The sequence below is a fragment of the Astatotilapia calliptera genome, chromosome 15, assembly GCF_964374335.1.
Source record: "Astatotilapia calliptera chromosome 15, fAstCal68.1, whole genome shotgun sequence".
NCBI lineage: Eukaryota > Metazoa > Chordata > Actinopteri > Cichliformes > Cichlidae > Astatotilapia > Astatotilapia calliptera.
This window is the reverse complement of record NC_137436.1, coordinates 33,321,589-33,341,518: the sequence shown is the minus strand read 5'-3', so window position 1 is coordinate 33,341,518 and position 19,930 is coordinate 33,321,589. Positions and strand designations below refer to the sequence as shown.

Here is a 19,930-nt window from a genome sequence, read left to right as displayed (position 1 = left end):
CAATTTGAAAATTGTTCAAATGAAAAGTGACACACTAAATAACTTTCCATTTTAACAATTTTCAAATTGTTAAGCGCATAGTTATTTCAGTGTGACCAGTGCAGTAGGTACTGCACTGGTCTTTAAATGGGACCAGTGCCTCTGGGAGGCAGAGCCTTCAGTTTAAAGGCCCCTCTTCTATAGAACCAGCTTGCACTGGATGTTTCTTCTTCACTATGTGTTAATAGACCTCTCTGCACTGAATCATACCTGTTATTAATCTCTGGCTCTCTTCCACAGCATGTCTTTCATCCAGTCTTCCTTTTCACTCCCCAAACGGTTGTGGCAGATGGCCACCCCTCCCTGAGCCTGGTTCTGATGGAGTTTTTCCTTCCCACTGTTGCCAAGTGCTTGCTCATAGATGGTCATGATTGTTGGGTTTTTCTCTGCATGTATTATTGTAGGGTCTACCTTACAATATCAAGTGCTTTGAGGAGACTGTTGTTGTGATTTGGTGCTGTATAAATAAAACTGAAATTGAACATACAGTTCAATCCAGTATTCATACAATGGGGATGTAGTTCTTTGCTGCCTGAATTTGCTTTCTGTCTGCCCATGAAAATTTATCAAGCAATTGTCCAGTTACATTTGGGCCTATATGTGTGTTATATATGTGTAATTTATAAAAACAGCTGCAACTCCACTTTTTTTTTTAAAGTTAAACCCATAAACTGCTTGATTAAATATTTGTTCCTACTCAAATAATTGCATTATGCAAGATATGTGAATGCAGGAAAAAACAAAAAAACCAACCACACACACACACACTTACAAAACACTGGTGAATATTTAATATGAGAACATCTGTTTGTCATTCAAAAAACCTTTCCACAAAATCATTATCATCATCAGTGTGCATGCAGGAGCTCCAGACATTACATCATGAAAGGCATCAATTCTTTGCACCCCCAACACACATACGTTACAAAAAAAAATAAAAAAAATCAGGCTGCTGGCTGCAGTGGGTAATTTCAAACTATACACAGCACAAACACCTTCAACCACAAACTACACAGTCAATTTCAGTCCACCAATCTCCAAGTTCCACAGGGATAATCAAGACACCCTAACCTGATGTCCTATATCTACTAAACCCGAATGTTCTTTTTTGTATTTAAAAACATGCTTTACATTTTTCTAGTTAAAAAACAATAGACAACCATGTACAGGTAACAAGTGTTTATAGATGGATGTATAAAAAACATTTTACATGTAGGGCCACCAGTGTGCAGCAGATTTTACTCATTCAAATCCTGAGATTCTGCTTCCAAAAGAAAAAAAAAAAAAAAGGAAAAAAGTGTTAATTATATTTTTCTAACAACACAGCAGGGCGCATGTCCTGCAGCTGTTTTAACATCAGGTCAGAGACAGACGATGAAAAGGCCGTGTCCAGGTATATTTTCACCTTGCTCAGTGATTTCAGATTCTGACGGTTGCTGAACCTGACACAGTTGCCTTTGGTGCTCAGGCTGAACGGATGCCTGCACTTTACTGCCTCCGAGACATTCCTCATCAACGGGTGCTCAGATTTATTTGACTGTTCTAGGAATTTTAAGAAGGACATTTCAAATCCCATTGGTTTAAAAGAAGCCAGCGGCACGCTCTGCTCAGTCCTCTCCTCCTGCATTACAGCGGGACATGAGGAGACAGCTTCATTGGAACGGCTGCAAACCACGTCCGCCTTGGTTGGATGTGGAATCTTCTTGCCTTTCACAATTTTTTCAATGTATTTTCGTGGACGCCCTCGCTTGCGTTTGAGTATCACAGAACCATCAGAGATGCCATCATTTGATAATTTGCTGTCAAACAATGCTACAGGGATCCCTGCTGCAGCCCTTCTGCGTAGGATCGGCTTTGAGCATCCATACTCTCTACCCTCCAGGCTGGCGTCTGCAGCCGTCTCGACGTCTGACATGTCTGAGGTGTTGTCAGATTTGGAGTCGTCACTCCTGATTGAGCGACACTTCTGCCGCGGAAACTTTTTGCAGAAGATAAAGTGACTTCTGTGCTGTTCCAGGTACTTTTCTGAAAGTCCGTGGCCAATGTAATGCTTCATTATACTCCGCTCTGACTTCATTACAGACTCGCAGCCTTTGATCATACAGGGGTACTGCAGAGGTAATTTCTTCGTGCACAAAGCGGACGCCTCCAGTTTAGATTTCAGTGAGGGTTTTCCATATTTAACCCAGTGATTGTTCTTTGACTTGCTAGCCCTCTTTGTGTCACTTGCTCTCAAAAACTTTTTATTCGTTTCAATGTTTTCTTTCCCATTACTTGTCTTAGTAATTTGATAATGCAAAGTCTTTGAAGTCTGTTTTGTGCCATCTTTTATTTGTTGACTCTTTAATTTAGACTGGTGCAGATCCTGATGCTTTTTCATCATATGTCTGATCAGATTTGACTTTGTGGCATATGAACGGTCACAGCCTTCAATTTCACACTTGAAAGAACCATTTAAATGTTCTGGTTTGGCCAGCTTTATATCTTTGTGCTCACCTTTGATGTGAGCTACGTAACTCCTGAAAGCAGTGAAGGATTCCTTACATCCTTGATGGCCACAAGCAAACTTGCCGAGCCTGACGCTGGACAACAGACTGCCGACTTTATCTAGACTAAATTCGTGGAGCTGGACATAATGCTGAAAGAGGTTGGGTACTTGTTGGAAAACACGGGAGCAGTCTTTGACTTGGCATCTGAACTCAGAAACCTGAGGGAACTCTGCCTCTGGCTCATCCTCGTGGTCCAGTTCATTCGCAGCCTCAGACTGGTCTTGCTCTTTGTTTACCTCCAGTGCCGACAGGGCAGACTGGTGAACAGCCCTGTAGTGGAGGATCAGATTGTGCTGGATAGTAAAAGCTGCCACGCAGCCTTGATGAACACAGCAATATGGTCTGTATGGACTCATTGCATCACCTAACTTGGGCTTCCTCTCTTTAGTCTTCTTTGTAACATCTGTACTTGGCTGAACTATTGAGTGCCTATTGAAAGCTGAATGCTTGTTGGAGGACTGTGGCTCCTTAGCCTGAGCCGTGCCCAAGAGAGCCTGGGTGAGCAAAGGTGACACTGTAGGTAAGGAGTCGCCAACCACTGGATGCTGAAAAGGCAAGTTTCTTTGCTGTTCATGTAACCATTGTTCTGCTGCTTTTACTGACGGGAAGGATGTAGTTGAAGTCTGTGCCTGTCTCGAAGGAGTCACTGGTTGGTTATGCGTGTGAGCTGCTTGCAAAGGACAGATCACTGTGGAGCGAATGTCTTGCTGAAACTTGTTATTCGTTATGACTGTGTTAGTGCAGGGCCCCAGAACCTGTGATGGGTAATCCCGTTGTGTGGCATCTTTGAGCGGACACATATGTGTCCCGTTCTCCACTGTCGTGTGGTACCGAGCCTCTGGAGCAGAGTTTATACCCACAGGTTGGTTTTGAATAGCAGCAGACGCAGCATCTTTGGCCAGCCTGCGCTTCAAATCTAAATCCGCAATTTCTTTAGCTGATAATTTGTGAGCTGAGTGGTAGTGAGCTCTGAGGTTTGAGTTTCGAGTGAATGCCTTACTACATTTCTGACATTTAAAAGGAGCATATAGGCCATATCGTTTTTTAACCACATTCACCATCTCAATTTTGTAGCTGTGGGTTTTTGAGAGGTGTTTCCACAGTGCTTCACTGGAAATGGAACTAAAGGTGCAGTCCTCCTTCTCACAAGCAAATGGCTTAATCAAGGCTGATGAAATTGACTTACGCGATTTGACTTTTGCACATTTGGTCTGGTTGTTTGCAGCTTGCTGCACAGAAACATTTGACATTTGATCAGCAACTTCTCTGACCAAGTTGAGCCTTTCAAATGCACTCTGAATTTCGGTCATGTACTGCTGTTGGCTGGCTGACAGTTGGTATGGTTCAGGCTCTGGATCATTTGCCACAATGACTCTGGGACTTGGTACCTCCTGTTGTGGTATAACAGTATCTCTGAAACAAGTAAAACTTTGTGTGTTCAGCAATAGTTTAATTTCATCAGAGGTCTGTGGCATAACTACAGAATTTTCTTCAAAAAATTGTCCTTGACTAATAAAATCTGTCTTTGCATCATTAGACAATGGATTATATCCAGAATTATTGGAAGAGGTACCTGCTGGATCGAGCGATATGGCTTTAGCATCAGCGTTGGAGGAGTTACACGTGCTGTTCCGACGCTGCAAGTCGCCAGCCAAAATCTGCTCACGCAGTCTCTTTTTAATGCCTTGGTCAAAAGCTTTTCTCTGCACCTCAATCTGACTGCTACTTATTGCTGCTGGACTAAGCTGATTTTCAGGTATCGGTGTGTGTGTCACTGAGTTTAAATCTGGATCTGGTGTGTGGATATTGTCAGACTGATATCCTTCATTGTGGATTTCCCCAGCAGTCTCGTTTTTAGGGGCAGATCTGGGGACAGCCGCAGAAGGGTTTTTTGTGAGGATTTGTGAAAACAGTGGGTCTGGGAATTCTGTTCCAGAAAATATATCCATACTTGGCTGAGGATAATGGGCTGAACTGTATGAGCATTCTTGCTTCACCTGAACATTTTCTGTGTGCTGTATTACTGAGCTACCTGTCAAACGCTCACCAGCTCCTAGGGGAACACAGGGGTTTTGGAACATTGTCTGTGGGGTAGGTGTGTGCACAAAGAGATCAGACATGTTGGATTCAGTCATAATTTGTTTAAGAATATCATCATTTGCCTCATTGCTGCCATATGTCTGCAAGTTATTTGGTGGATAATTACGTGTGGGGTAATCTTTTGTAGCTGCTGAAGATTGATGATGCTTCTCCTGGTACACAGCAGCAGGGTTATAAGAAAGTTGAGGGGTGCCAACTGTTTGCTCTGAATTAAGATCAAGGAATGATCTTGGCAAATCTGCATTCAGTTCTGAATCATTGTAGGGTTTGCAAGTTGTTCGTTTGGACAAGTGGCCTCCGAGGGATTTAGGACTATCAAACTGTCTAAAACACCTCCGACAAACAAATTTCCCATCCTTAATAATCGCTGGCCATTTAATCCTTTTGTTTTTTCTGCGTCGCACCTCATCTTCGGCGACAATAGGGCCATCTATAGGTAGGACCGTACTACTCTTCTGGATTTCGTTGTTTGCAGAAGGAAAATTCATCCGTAGATGATTTTGCACAGTTTGCGTTTGTTCAGGTATCTTGGCACCAGGGGCTAAACTGCTTTGAATCTGTGATGAATATGATGGACAGGCATCAGTTTGTTCCAACACTTCCTTTGCACCATTCACGTACGAGGGACGAACTGGCTGGGGCCTACTGTTCTGTGGTGACTGCAAGGACTCTGCTGGTCTCTCCGTAACTGATCCCATCACAGAACAGGATGGGACACCAAGCGACACAACAGAACTATTAGGAGTCATTTGCAGGTTCGCTTGCAGGCTAGGTGGATAGACTTGAGAAGAACCACAGTTTTGAACCTGTTCACTTCCAGCAACTGTATGCCAACTGTGACTGCCTGAAGCTTGAGCGTGTTCAATTGTGGGATTTCTATTGCTCCCTAACTGAGAGAGAACAATGGGATTCAAAACATTTGCCATTAGCAGCGAACCATTATGGGTGAGGCCTGGTGAAGAAAGCGAGTGCAGGTCAGAATAGTTTAAACTGTTACCCATGTTGGTATAAGGTGATTGGATAACGTTCTGTCTCTGAACTCCATGAATTGTTACTCTACCGTTTTGCTGGTTCTGAAGCTGCGAGACTGAACTGAGATGCTCCACAGACGATTTGCTCTGTGCTGGAGCATAGGTTGTTTTGATGTTAGTTCGAGCAACTTTCCATTGCTCATAGAAATCTGGGTGAACCGCTTTCATGTGCTTGGTGACACTCCTGTAGGAGCTGTAATGCCTCGGACAGGTTTCTAATGCGCAATGAAATCGCTCTCTCTGTTCTAGAGAGTTGTCCGCTCTGTTCCCAGCTCGCTGCTGAGGACTTACTGTTGGAGGGAGTGGCTGCAAAACTGCAGGCTCTACAGAGTTGTGAGGCAGCTGTACTGTTAAGCAGTTGCTAGTAGACGGTGGCTCTTGCTTTACTGGCAAATTTAAGTTAGAGTTGTAATTAACTGAATCAGTATTCTGAATATTAGAGAACATCTGCGGTTGGCTATGTAAGACATTATTTAAACTGGCTTCAAATGAAGGTACAGACTGATTCTGTTGGGGCGCTCTTTGATAATCAGACAAATTATCTCTATATCTTTGAGTTTCAGACAAGCTGGAACAGACAGACTGAATCACAGAATTGCTTAAATTGTGTGTATGACTGCTTGAAAAAGCTTTGTCTTCATGTTCGCTTGTATATTGTTTTAATGTGTCCACAGGTTCTTCTGAAGATGTCAGCAAAGTCTCAGTGGGTACCGGCAGCCGTCCACGATCTTGATCAACACTCTCCGTTTCAGTGCTCCAGTTCTCCTGTTGCATTTGCTCAGCGAGTGAAGGGCTGGGTTGCCCATTTTGTAGGGTTTGTTCAGAGGACTGGTTTTCCTCTTCTTGAGTCACATGCCTGTCCTGGTGTAAATCCAGCTGCTGTTGTGAATGGAATACTTTTCCACAGTCCACAACTTTACAGGTAAAAGTTTTATAATGCTGTGCCTCGTGGTCATACAGTTTGAAGGCTGCATTGAAAATTTTTCCACAGTTTGGAAACATGCATTTAGCTTTAAACACAGAATGTGTTTTCCTATGTATTAGGAGCTCGGTGTTGGACAAGAAACTTGCCTTGCAGTTCAACTGTATGCAGATGTAAGGTTTTACACCACAGTGGACCTGCAAGTGATCATTAAGATGAGTGACACTAATGAAGTGGCGACGGCAGTACTGGCAAACAACCTTTTTGCTCTGCATCTCAAGGAACGTCTTTGCTTCCTCATTATCCCCATGAGCTTTGACATGTGCAATAAGATTTTTGAAAAATTTGAAGCTCCTCCTGCATTTTCCAACAGGGCACATGTTGTCCTCACTACAGTCCACATTAAGCCTAGGCCCACTGGTCTGACCCTTGTAAGCCAACCCCCGGTTACACCCTGAGGGGTCACCATTTACAGAAAGATTGTGCTGCGTTTTGGATTCAAAGGCTGCAATAACAGGGGCAGCTGTTTTGGGATTAGCCAGTTTTTTGCTTGTTTTCAGTGCAGTCAGCCTTTCCTTGCACGATTGTTTCACATGTGATGTTACATGGGGAATTAATGTGTCTTTTGAGGTAAATGTCTGAGCACATATTGGGCAGGTGTACATTCCCTTGCTTAGATGAGTCTGTGCGTGTCGTACAATCCTATGGCCGAGAAACTCTTTGTCGCACAGCACACAGTACTGCATGTAGGCCTGCCAGTTTCTGAACCTGGCAGATATAAAACCTTTTTCTCTCAGTTTCTTCATTTCTCTGTTTTTCTGTTTCTTGTCTGTAACATCTTTGAGTTCGTAGGTGCCAGTAACTAAGTGGTCTGGAACATTATTAAACCCCCTTAGGCTCATGACGTCCTCTTCTTCAGGGCTCTCTGTATCATTCAGCAAATCAATCGACGACACTATGGAAGCTTCTTCGCCCATTAGTGCCAAGCAATGACGCTTTAGCGCTTTCCAATCCCAAAATTCTGGGTCAAAGGACCACTGGGTTTTTAACACTAGCAAGAGTTCACATCGCAGCGAGTTGGGAACCAGCAAATCCTCCTCCTCTAGTTTTTGATCAGGTTCATTATAAAGAGTCTCCACAGCATAGTAAGACTCAACAGTGGGTTCTAGGAGGAACTCTGTCAGCTGACAGGCTCGCTTCACTTCCAAGTCAGATGGAAGCAAACAGGAAATTGTTTTACACACAGTGGCTTTACTGTTCCCATCACCTGATTCCATCCGTAGAGCCCTGATGCACATTTCGATGCACACTGGCAGGCCAACACGGTCAATCTGTGAAGGGGACAAACACACACACACACAAAAAAGCTAAATTATTTTAAGCATGTTTCAACTTATTCTGAACTGCTCTGGCTATATTAATGAAGAAGACCCATTTCATTAAAAAGACATTTGGTTATTAAGTTACTACAATAACCTGTTGGCTAAGATACAGTGTTGAAAGTTAGGCAGATCTAGTCCTCCTTTGTAGCATTTTTAAGATAATATGTGGGGGCTTACCTTTCCAAAGGAATTTAGAGACCTAAACCAGTCTGGTGATGGTTTACTCGGGATCATTAAAAACAAAATTGATTCTTGGCAAGACTATCATTTTTATTGAAGCGACCCTTCCCATGAAAGATATGGGTAGAGATTTCCATCTAGTGGGATGTAGTTTAATTTAGTTAAATCTGCAAGCTTAGGAGAGACATTAATACCTAAATATTCAATATTTCCAGATAGCAGTGGGCTAGAAGAGGAATTATGGAAGGAGCAGTTAATCAGAAGAACTGTAGATTTGAACCAGTTTATCGAATAATCTGAAACTTTTGAAAAAGAGTTAAATGCAGTATCTCAGGGAGAGCTGTTTGTGAGTGTTGGGAAAAAAAGCAATACATCCGCATAAAGACAGATTTTATGTTCAACATTCTTCCATCTTATGCCCGTAATCACTTTAGCCTGTCTAATTGCTGCTGCTGCTAGTGGTTCGATAAAAATTGCAAACAGTGCAGGGGAGAGTGGGCATCTCTGCCAGGTGACATCTTCCAGCTTCTGCCAGGAGACAGAAGCTGGAAGATGTTTGGTCATTTGTCCTGCCACATGCTGTCGGGGTAGTATTTTGTGCCCAAAAACTACGACACACCATAATCCCCATTCCACAGACCTTTACACTGGGCACAACACAATCAGACAAGTACCGTTCTCCTGGCGACTGCCAAACCCAGACTTGTCTGTTGGATTTCCAGAAAAGAAGCGTGAATTCATCAATCAATTCAATTTTATTTATAAAGCGCCAAATCACAACAGCAGTAACCTCAAGGTGCTTTATATTCTAAGGTAGACCCTACAATAATAATAAGAAATACTCAATGGGAATCCCCCAGCAGCCTACGCTTATGGCAGCATAATTAAGGGAGGATTCAGGGTCACCTGATCCAGCACTAACTATATGCTTTAGCAAAAAGAGAACATGTCTCCACTGTTGTAGAGTCCATTTACATTGCGCTTCTTGATGTAAAGCTTAGATGCAGCTGCTCGGCCGTGGAAACCCATTCAATGAAGCTCTCTACATACTGTTCTTTCAAACTGATCTGAAGGTCACATTAAGTTTGGAGTTCTGTTCTGACTGACTCTGCAGAAAGTTGGCAACCTATATGCTGACTGTGATTTTATGTGGCCTACCGCTTCATGGCAGAGTTGCTGTTGTTTCCAATCACTTCTACTTTGTTACAGTAACAGCTGACAGTGGAATATTTAGTAGCAATGACATTTCACGACTGGCCTTACATTGGATTGCATATGAGACATCCTATCACGATACCAAGCTGGAATTCACTGAGCTTGTGAGAACCACCCGTTCTTTCACAAATGTTTGTAGATGCAGTCTGCATGCCTAAGTGCTTCATTCTACAAACGTGATCTGAACACCTGAACTCAATTTAAATGGGTGAGTGAACACTTTTGGCAATATGGTGTGGATAGCTCAAAGGCAAAAGATAACAGTTGCAGTCAATCATTTGGGTCCAAATGTTTGAATATACTGAAGCAGATGACTTTCCACTAACCTCTGACTGAATGACCTTGATGAGGAACAGGATGTGGTACACAGTAATTGACAATAAAGACATCTGGCGACATCTGTCAAGAAAGGCCTGCTCTGATGGTTCCAATCGCTTCAGCAGCTTGCTCCAAAACAGTGTGAGTTCCCTGGTTAGAAGACAGACAACTTGCTCAATACTGATTACATCACCAACCTCCTAATACAGCGGTCTCCAACCTTTTTTGCGCCACGGACCGGTTTATGCTCGACAATATTTTCACGGACCGGCCTTGTCGCGTGTCGCGGATAAATACAACAAAATAAAACTAGTACCGGTACCGAAAAAAGAAGACTTATTCATAACACACGTGAAAAGACCCAGGAAAAGTGAGTTAACGATAAAAACGATAACAAAATAACGCTGAAAACCGATAAAAACCCTGAAAACCATACATTTCACACCTGAGCGTCAACTCTCGCGGCTTGGTACCGGTCCGAGGCCCAGGGGTTGGGGACCGCTGTCTTAATAGTACCCAACAATATGGAGGAAAAGAGAAGGAAAAAAAGTATGCTGATTCTATAACTTTACTTATTTTTCTAAAAAATTAAATAAAATAGTGGTCAGCATCAAATCAGAGAACTTTTCTTCTTACCAAGCACAGTATGTGTCTCCTTGGAGAAGCTGCCGGGTCAGGAAGGCCGAGCATAAACTGAAAGCTGCATTATCGTCTCCCTCAGACTCTAGGTTGCAAATCATCTCTAATGCATCACGGCAGTCCTCCTTTGAAAGCTTTACAGATAGAAACAACATAACCACATATTGAATCACCCAAGTGATTAAACCAATCGTTCAGTAATTTTGCAACCCTCCAATATCAAAGGTCTCAGAAACTTTTAAATGTTGCCTACCTATTACAAGAAAACATAAAAAGACAACAGCACCAATAGATTAAGGGCACAAATAAGGCTAGCAGCAAAGTGACATCATGATGTGCTAAGTTACCTTTTTAATACCAAGGGAGCTAAGAGCTAAACTAGAGACATTTCAAAATGTTGCTCGACAGCATTCAGTGACTGTAGCTTGAAAATGTGTTTGAAAATACTCAAACTTGAAAGGCTCATACTAGATAGTCACACACAGGAAACCTTTCACATTATCACAATTTTAATACAATGTTGTAAAAACATTATTTGCCCTTTTTTTGGCATATTTGTTACACTTTAGTATCAGACAAAGATAACCTGCCTAAATACATAATGCACTTTTATTTATGCCCCATAAACCTAATAAACCTCCAGCATTTGCAGGAACTGCCAATTACTCTTTCAAATCATTGTTGAGGAATTTTGTTCCACTGTTCTTTGCAGAATTGCTTTCATTTTCAGTCACTGAAGGGGTTTTGAGCATGAACTGTCTGTTTAAGGCCATGCCAAATCATCTCAACTGGGCTTACTGTGACTAGATTACTCCAAAACCTGCACTTTATTTTTCTGACTTGATGTGTTATAGATGTTCTGATGCATAACCCAAGTGTGCTTGAGCTGCAGGGAACCAACCAGCTTAAGTTAGTGCTCTCTGTACAACTTTCCCCTTACCTTACACATAAAATCTCAGTTTTCCCACTAAACCTGCTTTTTCAAACAAACCCCCGATTCCTAACACACAAACACGAAGTCCAACAACACAACTGCTGGCCTGTGTAGGATAAACAGCAGATGACAGATGAAACCCTCAGGTTGAAAGTCTATGAAAACATATAAAACTTAACCCGCTACTAAGTGTGACCACAGCACTTTATGCATAATTAAATAACCCAATGAAACTCACCTCCTCCATAAGCTGATTCTGCTCTGCAGTACCACAGAGGCACACAAGATACAGCTGCTTGAAGGATCCGTTCACTTGGAAGGCTGAGGACTGGCAGCAGGTCTTTGCCAGCAGTGCAGCCTTCTCTAGCTTCTTCTCCTTCATCAGCTGCTTCACCCTCATCCCCAACAGTACGATTCCCTCCTGTGCTAGGAATTCCTCAACTGAAACATTCAATATGCATTTTTTTTTAATTCATGTTAAGTATCTAAATTTTATTTTTATTTTTTTTAAATGGAAGTGCTCAACAATTTTCTTTCCAGTAAAATCTTAAACACAGTATTGCTAATGCCGAGGCTGCATAAAATCTACTTTAAACCCTTTTCACTTATTGTACTTGAAGACGTGCAACATAGGGACCAACCAGATCCCTTATTGTGATTAATTGGGCCTCCAGCGACAGTGAGGAATCTTAAAGTCATTTGTAACCAGGAAATGTCCTTTACCTCTCATATCAAACAAAACAGACTACACACTTTCATCTGAGCAATACTGTCAAAATTTGGAGCTTCCTGTCGCAATGACGCAGAAGAAGTAGTCTTACTTCCAGGCTCGACTAATGCACAAGAAGTTGACAACAAATTCCAAACAGCACTTCCGTCAGCATGCACCTTATGTATGGAGAGATTTAGAGCACAGGACGGGAGGTAGAGTATTCACCTGTTCTTTTAAGATCCTACTTCAATTTTCTTTTTGGTGAAGCTTATTGTTTGGAGTTGGTGAAGCACCAGTCACTAACTTAAGTCTGATCTCTGCTGTGCTTAAGTTGTTGCAATAAATGGCTGCCCCTCGCTGGGCTTGGATCTGATGATTTGAAGTTACTCAAATTACTGAATTCTCCAGAGGAACCCACCTGAGGGATTAATAAAGTTTTATCTACTCTCTAATTTGAATTGAAAAATAAGAACTGAGGTTGTGAACTTCAATTTTTACTGTTCAATCACTGCTCCAAACATATTTAACAGGAAATATTTTGTTATTCCTTCTGACATTTTGTTACTTTTTTAATTTAACCTGTTAATCACTCTGACCATTATTTCAGTTCTATAAAGCACACTATGTTTTCAAAGGTGCTGCACAAAGCACATTATTGTTATTTTTACTAGTATTTAATTAAAAGCACAGGATCTTTCCAAATAACACAATGTGAAAAAGAGGCCTGCACTCACCTTGTTCTGTGGGAAGGTTTTCATTGGACAGAAGGCCTTGCAGCGTCCTGTTGGACCAAACACCGTCATACTTGCCCAAAGCAGACAACGGGGACAGCTGAGTGATTCCATTCTGTTTAAGATTGCTGTGAGCAAACTGTACACAACAGGAAAACTCCATGAGGTCTGAATGTGAGTAGCAAAAGCATGCTTATGAAGTCCAGCTTAGAGCCGACATTTTGAATACTTTATTTGGAAAGCTGAAATCTTCTTTACCTGAACACATGACTTCAACTCGTTCCATGCGGCATGTGGAATATCCTTCAGTGAGAGTAAAAGCTCGAGGAAACTCCTGTAGACCGAACCATAGAAACAGCAAACTGACCTCTGATGGACTGATTTTACAGGAAAATGTGTAACTCAACGTTGTTACAGGACAGTATCCAACAAACGTTCCATGAATGTAAAGTGTGTATGTGCAGTTATACTTACAGTGAGAGTCTCTCAACTACAAGAGAAACATTTTCACACTGCAGAGAGAGGTATGGAGAGGCACGGGCATAATTCACCAGGGCCTCCGTGTACACTTTCACCAGAGGCAAAGGCTCCTCCTCCACCCTCCACCGACCTGCGTACTCCAACAATGTCTGCAAGGGGAACCAAAGTCACTCACTTAGCAACAATGGGAAAAAAAAAAAAAAAAAAAAAAAAAAAACAACCAAAAAAAAACAAAACCTACCAGCAGTTTGAAAACAGGCAGTCCATTCACTACAGTTTAATTCTAATTGTGTGAGGCATTCACACTATAGTGATCCTGTTTCTCTTTATTCTTCCACCTTATTCTAGTTGCTCAGACCTTGGTTGGTTAACTACTCCCTCAGTTTTCATCCGATTTTCACCATTCAAACTTTAAACCGTTCTGCTCCTTCTGCTAATGCCTGCTATATCTTTTGGTGCTCATAACTTTTATACTTTTTGAGCTATTAAGCTTTTTATGCCATTTTTTGGCCCATTTTGCTGAATGGGACCACATTATCAGTGTGATCACCAGCTTTGCTTGCCAGGCTGAGCCATGTTTTAGCTCAGTGAGATGAGCAGCCGTTCTCAGAGCAGGAGGCCCGGGTTCGAATCCCGCTTATGACAAAAAAAAAATTTTCAGTTAACAGTTCAACTGTTTTAACTCTTTTCAACACAAATTTCAGCTTTTTCACCTATTTCCAGTTAGGGCTGAACGATTATGGAAAATAATCTAATTGCGATTTTTTGCCCCAATATTGCGATTGCGATGCGATTATTTTTTAAGGTCTTTGTCTTCTGTATTATTAAACAAAGACAAGCAATACATCATATAGTATGGCCAATACTATATTACATTAATTTTAAACTGTTCTTTCCTGGAAGACAGACCTCTGTTATGATGACATGAGGTGATGCATGAATTGATGACTGACATTTTTATTTAACTTCTTCAATCACAACAGTATATTTGAACATACACAATAGTTTATTTTTAGCTTACAAACATCTGAGCATAAAGTGCTGACAAGGAACCCTGGTGTAAACATTAAAATGAAAGTCAGTACAATGTGCAGATTGCAGAAATATAAATAAAATAAATCAGTGGCTTTACCACACTCAGTTTTTCCACATCTGTGAACTACTAGACAGTCATTCAATTAAAAAATAATATTAAATAAATAAAACTAATAAATAAAAAATACACACATCTTACTGATCTCTGCAGTCAGTAACATTACACATAAAGTGCAAACATAATAGCAATTGTATAAACACACACACAAACACGCCTTTAAAATTTAAAGGCGTGAAATTGGACGGTCTAGTTCTGATTAGCGTCACCGCTGTCTCGGTGGAGTTTAATAAACTCGGCCGTCTGCTTCTTGCTATCTAAAATATAACCAGACACTGGTGTAAATTCTCGACTGTCTCATACTTCTGTTTAATAAGTTTTCTGTTTGACGTTTAGTCAGCTGTGTGAAAACCAAGGAGGAACCCACCCGGGGGATTAATAAAGTTTTATTTTATCTAATCTAATAACTTTAATCTCAGCCAAACCGATTTACTCACGAACAAACAAAACACTGAAAAAAGCCCAACAATAACATTTTTAGGTTGTCTAAGTGACTTATATATTACGTTTAACCCGAGCAGCGAAACTCCGCGGTGATCTGAAAATGATGTGCCGGGAGTTGTGCCGTTCTCGGCCGCATCAGTAACCCTCGAGCTCCCGGCTAGCTGTCGAGCTGGTGGGTAGCAGACGCCTCTGAAAACGTCGAAGCACTTTTGCAAATATGGGATATCTTGATAAACCGAGCAGATATTTGATGTTTACACAACTACTTTCTCGCCTGAAAATATTTTAAAAGTTTATTTTGTGACCCAGAAAGATTAGTATGAGTAATTTTAAAACTTAGTAGCGGCCGCCATTGTTGGAAACTGGAGTTTGGCTGGGCCGCGCTATGAATTCTGGGATATGGTAGTAATTTGGACAGCCTTCGGCGCGTCGCTGTGACGTAATCGGTCTACAAATGCGGCCTCAGGAGGATGCAGCCCATGAATTTGGACATGTCCAGAGTATAATCGCAGCCTTTGCGGTTAGAAAATTGCACTTGATCATGTCGCGATATTATCGCAAATGCGATATATCGTTCAGCCCTACTATTTAGGTCTATTAAAGGTCTAGTGTTGACCACAGAAAGAGACATACTGTGACAGTATCATCATTTGTGAAAAACCTCTGCTTGCAACTGAAGGTTAAAAAATGGGTTCAATTCATTCAGATTTTTTTGTATTCACAGTAGAAAAAAAAAAATGTAGAAGTTGATTTGAGTTAGTACACCAGTGCAATTTTAAGCACGATCTGGTTGAAAATAACAGTTTTTGGAGGTAATTTACCCTTTTCTCTGATCAACATTTTGTGCTGCTGAAAACAGGCATTATGATGGTGTAGATGTCAATAATAATTCATTGTCCAAAATAACAACCCTCAGGTCAAAGGCTCACAGTTTTACAAGTGGCTTATGAAAAAGATGTTTGTCATATTTTAAATATGAATGCAATCTAATTAACAAAATGCATTATTTCAGTTTTAAACTGAAATATTTAACAGAACTTTCAAATAATATGATCTAGTACAGCGGTCCCCAACCCCGGTACCGGTCCGTGAGTCGTTTAGTACCGTGCCGCGAGAGTTCAGGCTTGGGTGTGAAATTTATGGCTTTCTGGGTTTTTAATATACATTTTTTTTTATTTGTTTTTATCGTTAACTCTGTTTCCCTGGGTCTTTTCCTATGTGTTATGAATAAATCATACTTTTTTGGGTACCGGTACCGGTTTTATTTTGTTGTATTTATCAACTTCTGGAGTCTTACAGCAGATTTTTTTCAGTATAAAACAACTGGCAGTGGATGGAGCAGCTACAAAGATTGCTTTTCTTCACGTCAGACTTTGCTCTGGGATTCCCTCTAGTTTTTTTTCCCAGTTTATACTGCAGGTATGTTTTTAGTTGTAAATGTGGGTTTCCATGGTGACAATGGCACGCTGCAGAGCTGTGCTTTAAACAAAGCATCAAAGCAAAGCAAAAAAATTGTATTGAGAACTTTTTTATAATCCAATTACTCAATGAACTGCTGCAGCCATATATCCTACACAATATACTGCTTATAGAAACCTCAATCTCTTTGTTTTAGCCTCAAACGAAAAGCAGCACAATTAACTATCACTTGGGATTTTCCTAACCTGATGTGGTTAGTGGATGCTAAGGCTGTTTTTTTTTAAGATAGGTATAGCAGTTGGTACACAATCGGCTCGATGTCGTACATTCTTGTTTTGTTTGTGTCACATACAGAGGTGGCACAGAGACACTGAGGCACTGAGGCACTGCAGACGAGCACACTGCTCTCCGTCTGCAGACATATGTGGGACCATAAGTTTGGCCTGAGTCATTCCTGTTAAGGACCTTTTACATGTCTGTATGTCACCGTTTTGTGCCCACTCCACGCGTACTAGATGCACCTGCTCCATGTCATTCAGAAGTATGTATCTCTCATATAGGGCTGCCACGATTAGTCGACTAGTCACGATTACGTCGACTATCAAAATCGTCGACGACTGATTTAATAGTCGACGCGTCGTTTGAAGCTTTGTAAGATCACAAAAGACGCAGGAATGAGTAGTAGGATTTAAGAGTGTAATAACGGACTGAAACAGAAGAGGGCAGCACTGCATGGATGCCAGCTGCCATTAAACCCTGAAGAAGAAGAAGAAGAAGCTGTGTCCCAGAATTCATAGCGCAGCCCAGCTCAATTTCCAACAACGGCGGCAGCTAGTTAGTTTTAAAATTACTCTTATTATTCTTTTCTGGGTCACAAAATAAACGTAGCTGTGTAAACCTCAAATATTTGCTCAGTTTATCAAGACGCCACATATTTTCAAAAGCGCGCCAACGTTTTCGGAGACGTCTGTTACCCACTAGCTCGATAGCTAGCTAGGCTCACTAGAGCCCGTGAGAACACCGGACTCCCGGCAAATCGTTTTCAAACCCACCGCTGTCTTTCGCTACTCAGGTTAAACATACATAAGTCACTTAGATAACTTAAACATGTTATTGTTTGGCTTTTTTTGTATTTTATTTGTTCCTGAGTAAATCGGTTTGGCTGAGATTAAAGTTAGTTTTTACACAGCTGAATAAACGTCAAGCAGACAGCTGATTATCAGAAGTGTGAGATGCTCGAGAATTTACTCCGGTGTCCTGTTATATTTTAGATAGCAAGGAGTTTATTAAACTTCACCGAAACAATCTGCAAATTTCATTAAAATTTAATAAACTATCATCTTGTCTTTATTTTTAGTTAGCACAGACCTTAAACACTTAAAGCTGTAAGCTAATGATAGTTATATATGAGCAGATGCTGCTGGTGCAATATGCTGTACGTTTTACGTCCAATGGATGATGATCTGATTAGTCGACTAATCGCAAAAATAATCGGTGACTAGTCGACTATCAAAATAATCGTTTGTGGCAGTCCTACTCTCATACATAAAAAAGAAAGCTTTGGAACTATTCCCATTAGTGAAGAGTGTTCTTTCTACAACACTGTTTCCCTCCCGAGGTCGCGTTATGACACAAGTTTATGTGCCTAAAGTCCACATGACATCATGTAGTTGGTTGTAGCTAATAGACTTACTAACACTAAAAAGTTTAGGGGACCACTTTTCTACTACCCACAATGAGTTTTATGTTAATTAAATTGTATTTATACATCGCCAAATCACAACAACAGTTGCCCCATTGAGCTATATATTGTAAGGCAGACCCTACAATAGTACAACAGCAAAAACCCCAGCAATCATATGACCTATGAACTCTGGTGACAGTGGGGGAAAGGCTCGGGGAGGGACTTTTAAAAGCAGCTACCCAAACAAAGTAGTGCCGCTTACTGCTAAAGTCACAGATAGGATATATTTTCCACTTTCACTTAGTTTGAACATAAAACTCATTGTTCCAGCCAGGGGCAGCACTAGAGTGAACCCCTTGACCAACTGAATTTTAGTGTCCTTACTTTTCTCTCAGTTTTTGATTCTGTCACTGGTTAGCTGACACGTGATAAAACTGATTAGGTTCATCAAATATCTGCAAAAGCATTTCTATTCATCACCATCAGCAGCCTGACTTCACGGGCACTTCCTGACGTAACCACTGTACTCAGGACAAGGCGAACACACTGAAGACCACCACCACAATGAGCCCGAGGATACTCCGCGTAGAGTCCCCATCCCCGCTCTCTCACGCTCTCAAAACGACAAGCACACCTCTGTAGACTCCACCCGGTGCACAAGCTCACAAACGGCCACTGGTCAGGCTCCAAGGGAGACTGCTGGTAATTTATGCTGCATTGTCTTCAGCGTGCAACTGAGACAGAAAACGACGTGCGCCCTTCTGCAGGCGGGCGTTCCGTTCTGCACGTACACAGGAGAAATCTATCGCGGGATTAACTGACAACTCCTTTCTTTTACCAGGTGCAATCGTACCAAATGTGCTGCAGCTGCTCCTAAAATCCAGCCGAACGGAAATTTGCTGGCCTTAGGGCTGTTACCGAGAGACAGGCGACCAAATTACGCTCACGTGCACGAGCATGTAGCCAAACATACAAGGGTAAAGAACTGATGCTAGGCACCCATATCCGCCAGACGCGCTAAGTGTATCAATGCAATGGAAGCCACCGTAAATAAAACAAGTCATTTTATTATTGCTGGTATAGGTCATTTTACCTGAACGACTCTTAACACCAACATTGCCAAAGGTAATTACCTCATGCAGACACAGCTTTAAGCTAACGTTTGCTTCAGATGCTCAACATTTAAGCTGAAGTTTACGAGCCTGTGTGTATTCACCAACTTGTGACTACTAGACACGCTTCTATTCTGGACATAGATAAAACAACAACAACTAGCGAGTGCTTCCAAGAACTACTCAGTTTTGAAAGCAGGGCTTTCTCTGGAATATCAGTATGTGTGTAGCGTTGTTATCAATGCTAGCTGATTAGCTTGTTTGCTTAAGCGTAAAGAAAAGCAGCTCACCCCACAAAACTCTTGACAATACTTCGAAGATGATTCTTCTGGAGAGTCGATGCTTTCTCTACTCAAGATTTCTTGCAATTCTTGCAAACGTTTTTTAAGTTCCTCGGTCGTTTCACTGATACCAATGGCAGGACTACGATCCTGTTCGGCCTCCTCGTCCGCCATCTTCACACCCAGCTTCTGCGCGTAACCACTGCTACGTAATCACGTAAGTACACATTTTACGAGTTCACGTCATCCCCCCCCCCGTCAGCACGTACAGAAAATTTCAGCTTTGTTGTTGTGATGGCAGCTTGTCATGTGAGTTCCTGCTACTTAGCGAAAATTAGTTTGCGAGAGTAGGTTCAAATAAAACACCCTCAAAATCTCTGATTTTGTCAAGCCAGACTCACTGTGGATTTCGTTTCTTCTTTTTCTTTTGGCTGCTTCATTAAGAGGTTAAACCAGTACATCATATGCCTCCATCTCATCCTATCCCTAATATCATCTTCTGTCGCTCTGATCCTCCTGCATTAAATCCATGAATCTTCTCGGAAGTTCCTCGTTTCTTCCTTCCATCTTCAACATCCTTTGTCCAATACTTATACATGAGTTGG

General features: G+C 41.5%; 1 protein-coding gene across 1 annotated transcript; it reads right to left on the bottom strand.

Annotated features, from left to right (window-relative positions):
* Positions 1-807: 807 nt before the first annotated feature.
* Positions 808-19,520, bottom strand: znf292b (zinc finger protein 292b). Its single transcript, XM_026194357.2, has 8 exons — positions 19,335-19,520; positions 13,227-13,381; positions 13,011-13,086; positions 12,756-12,891; positions 11,548-11,750; positions 10,373-10,509; positions 9,745-9,886; positions 808-7,972 (listed from the first exon to the last, which is right to left on the bottom strand). The coding sequence occupies exons 1-8, from the start codon at positions 19,497-19,499 to the stop codon at positions 1,340-1,342; spliced, it is 7,647 nt and encodes a 2,548-aa protein (XP_026050142.2). The 5' UTR covers positions 19,500-19,520; the 3' UTR covers positions 808-1,339.
* Positions 19,521-19,930: the final 410 nt, after the last annotated feature.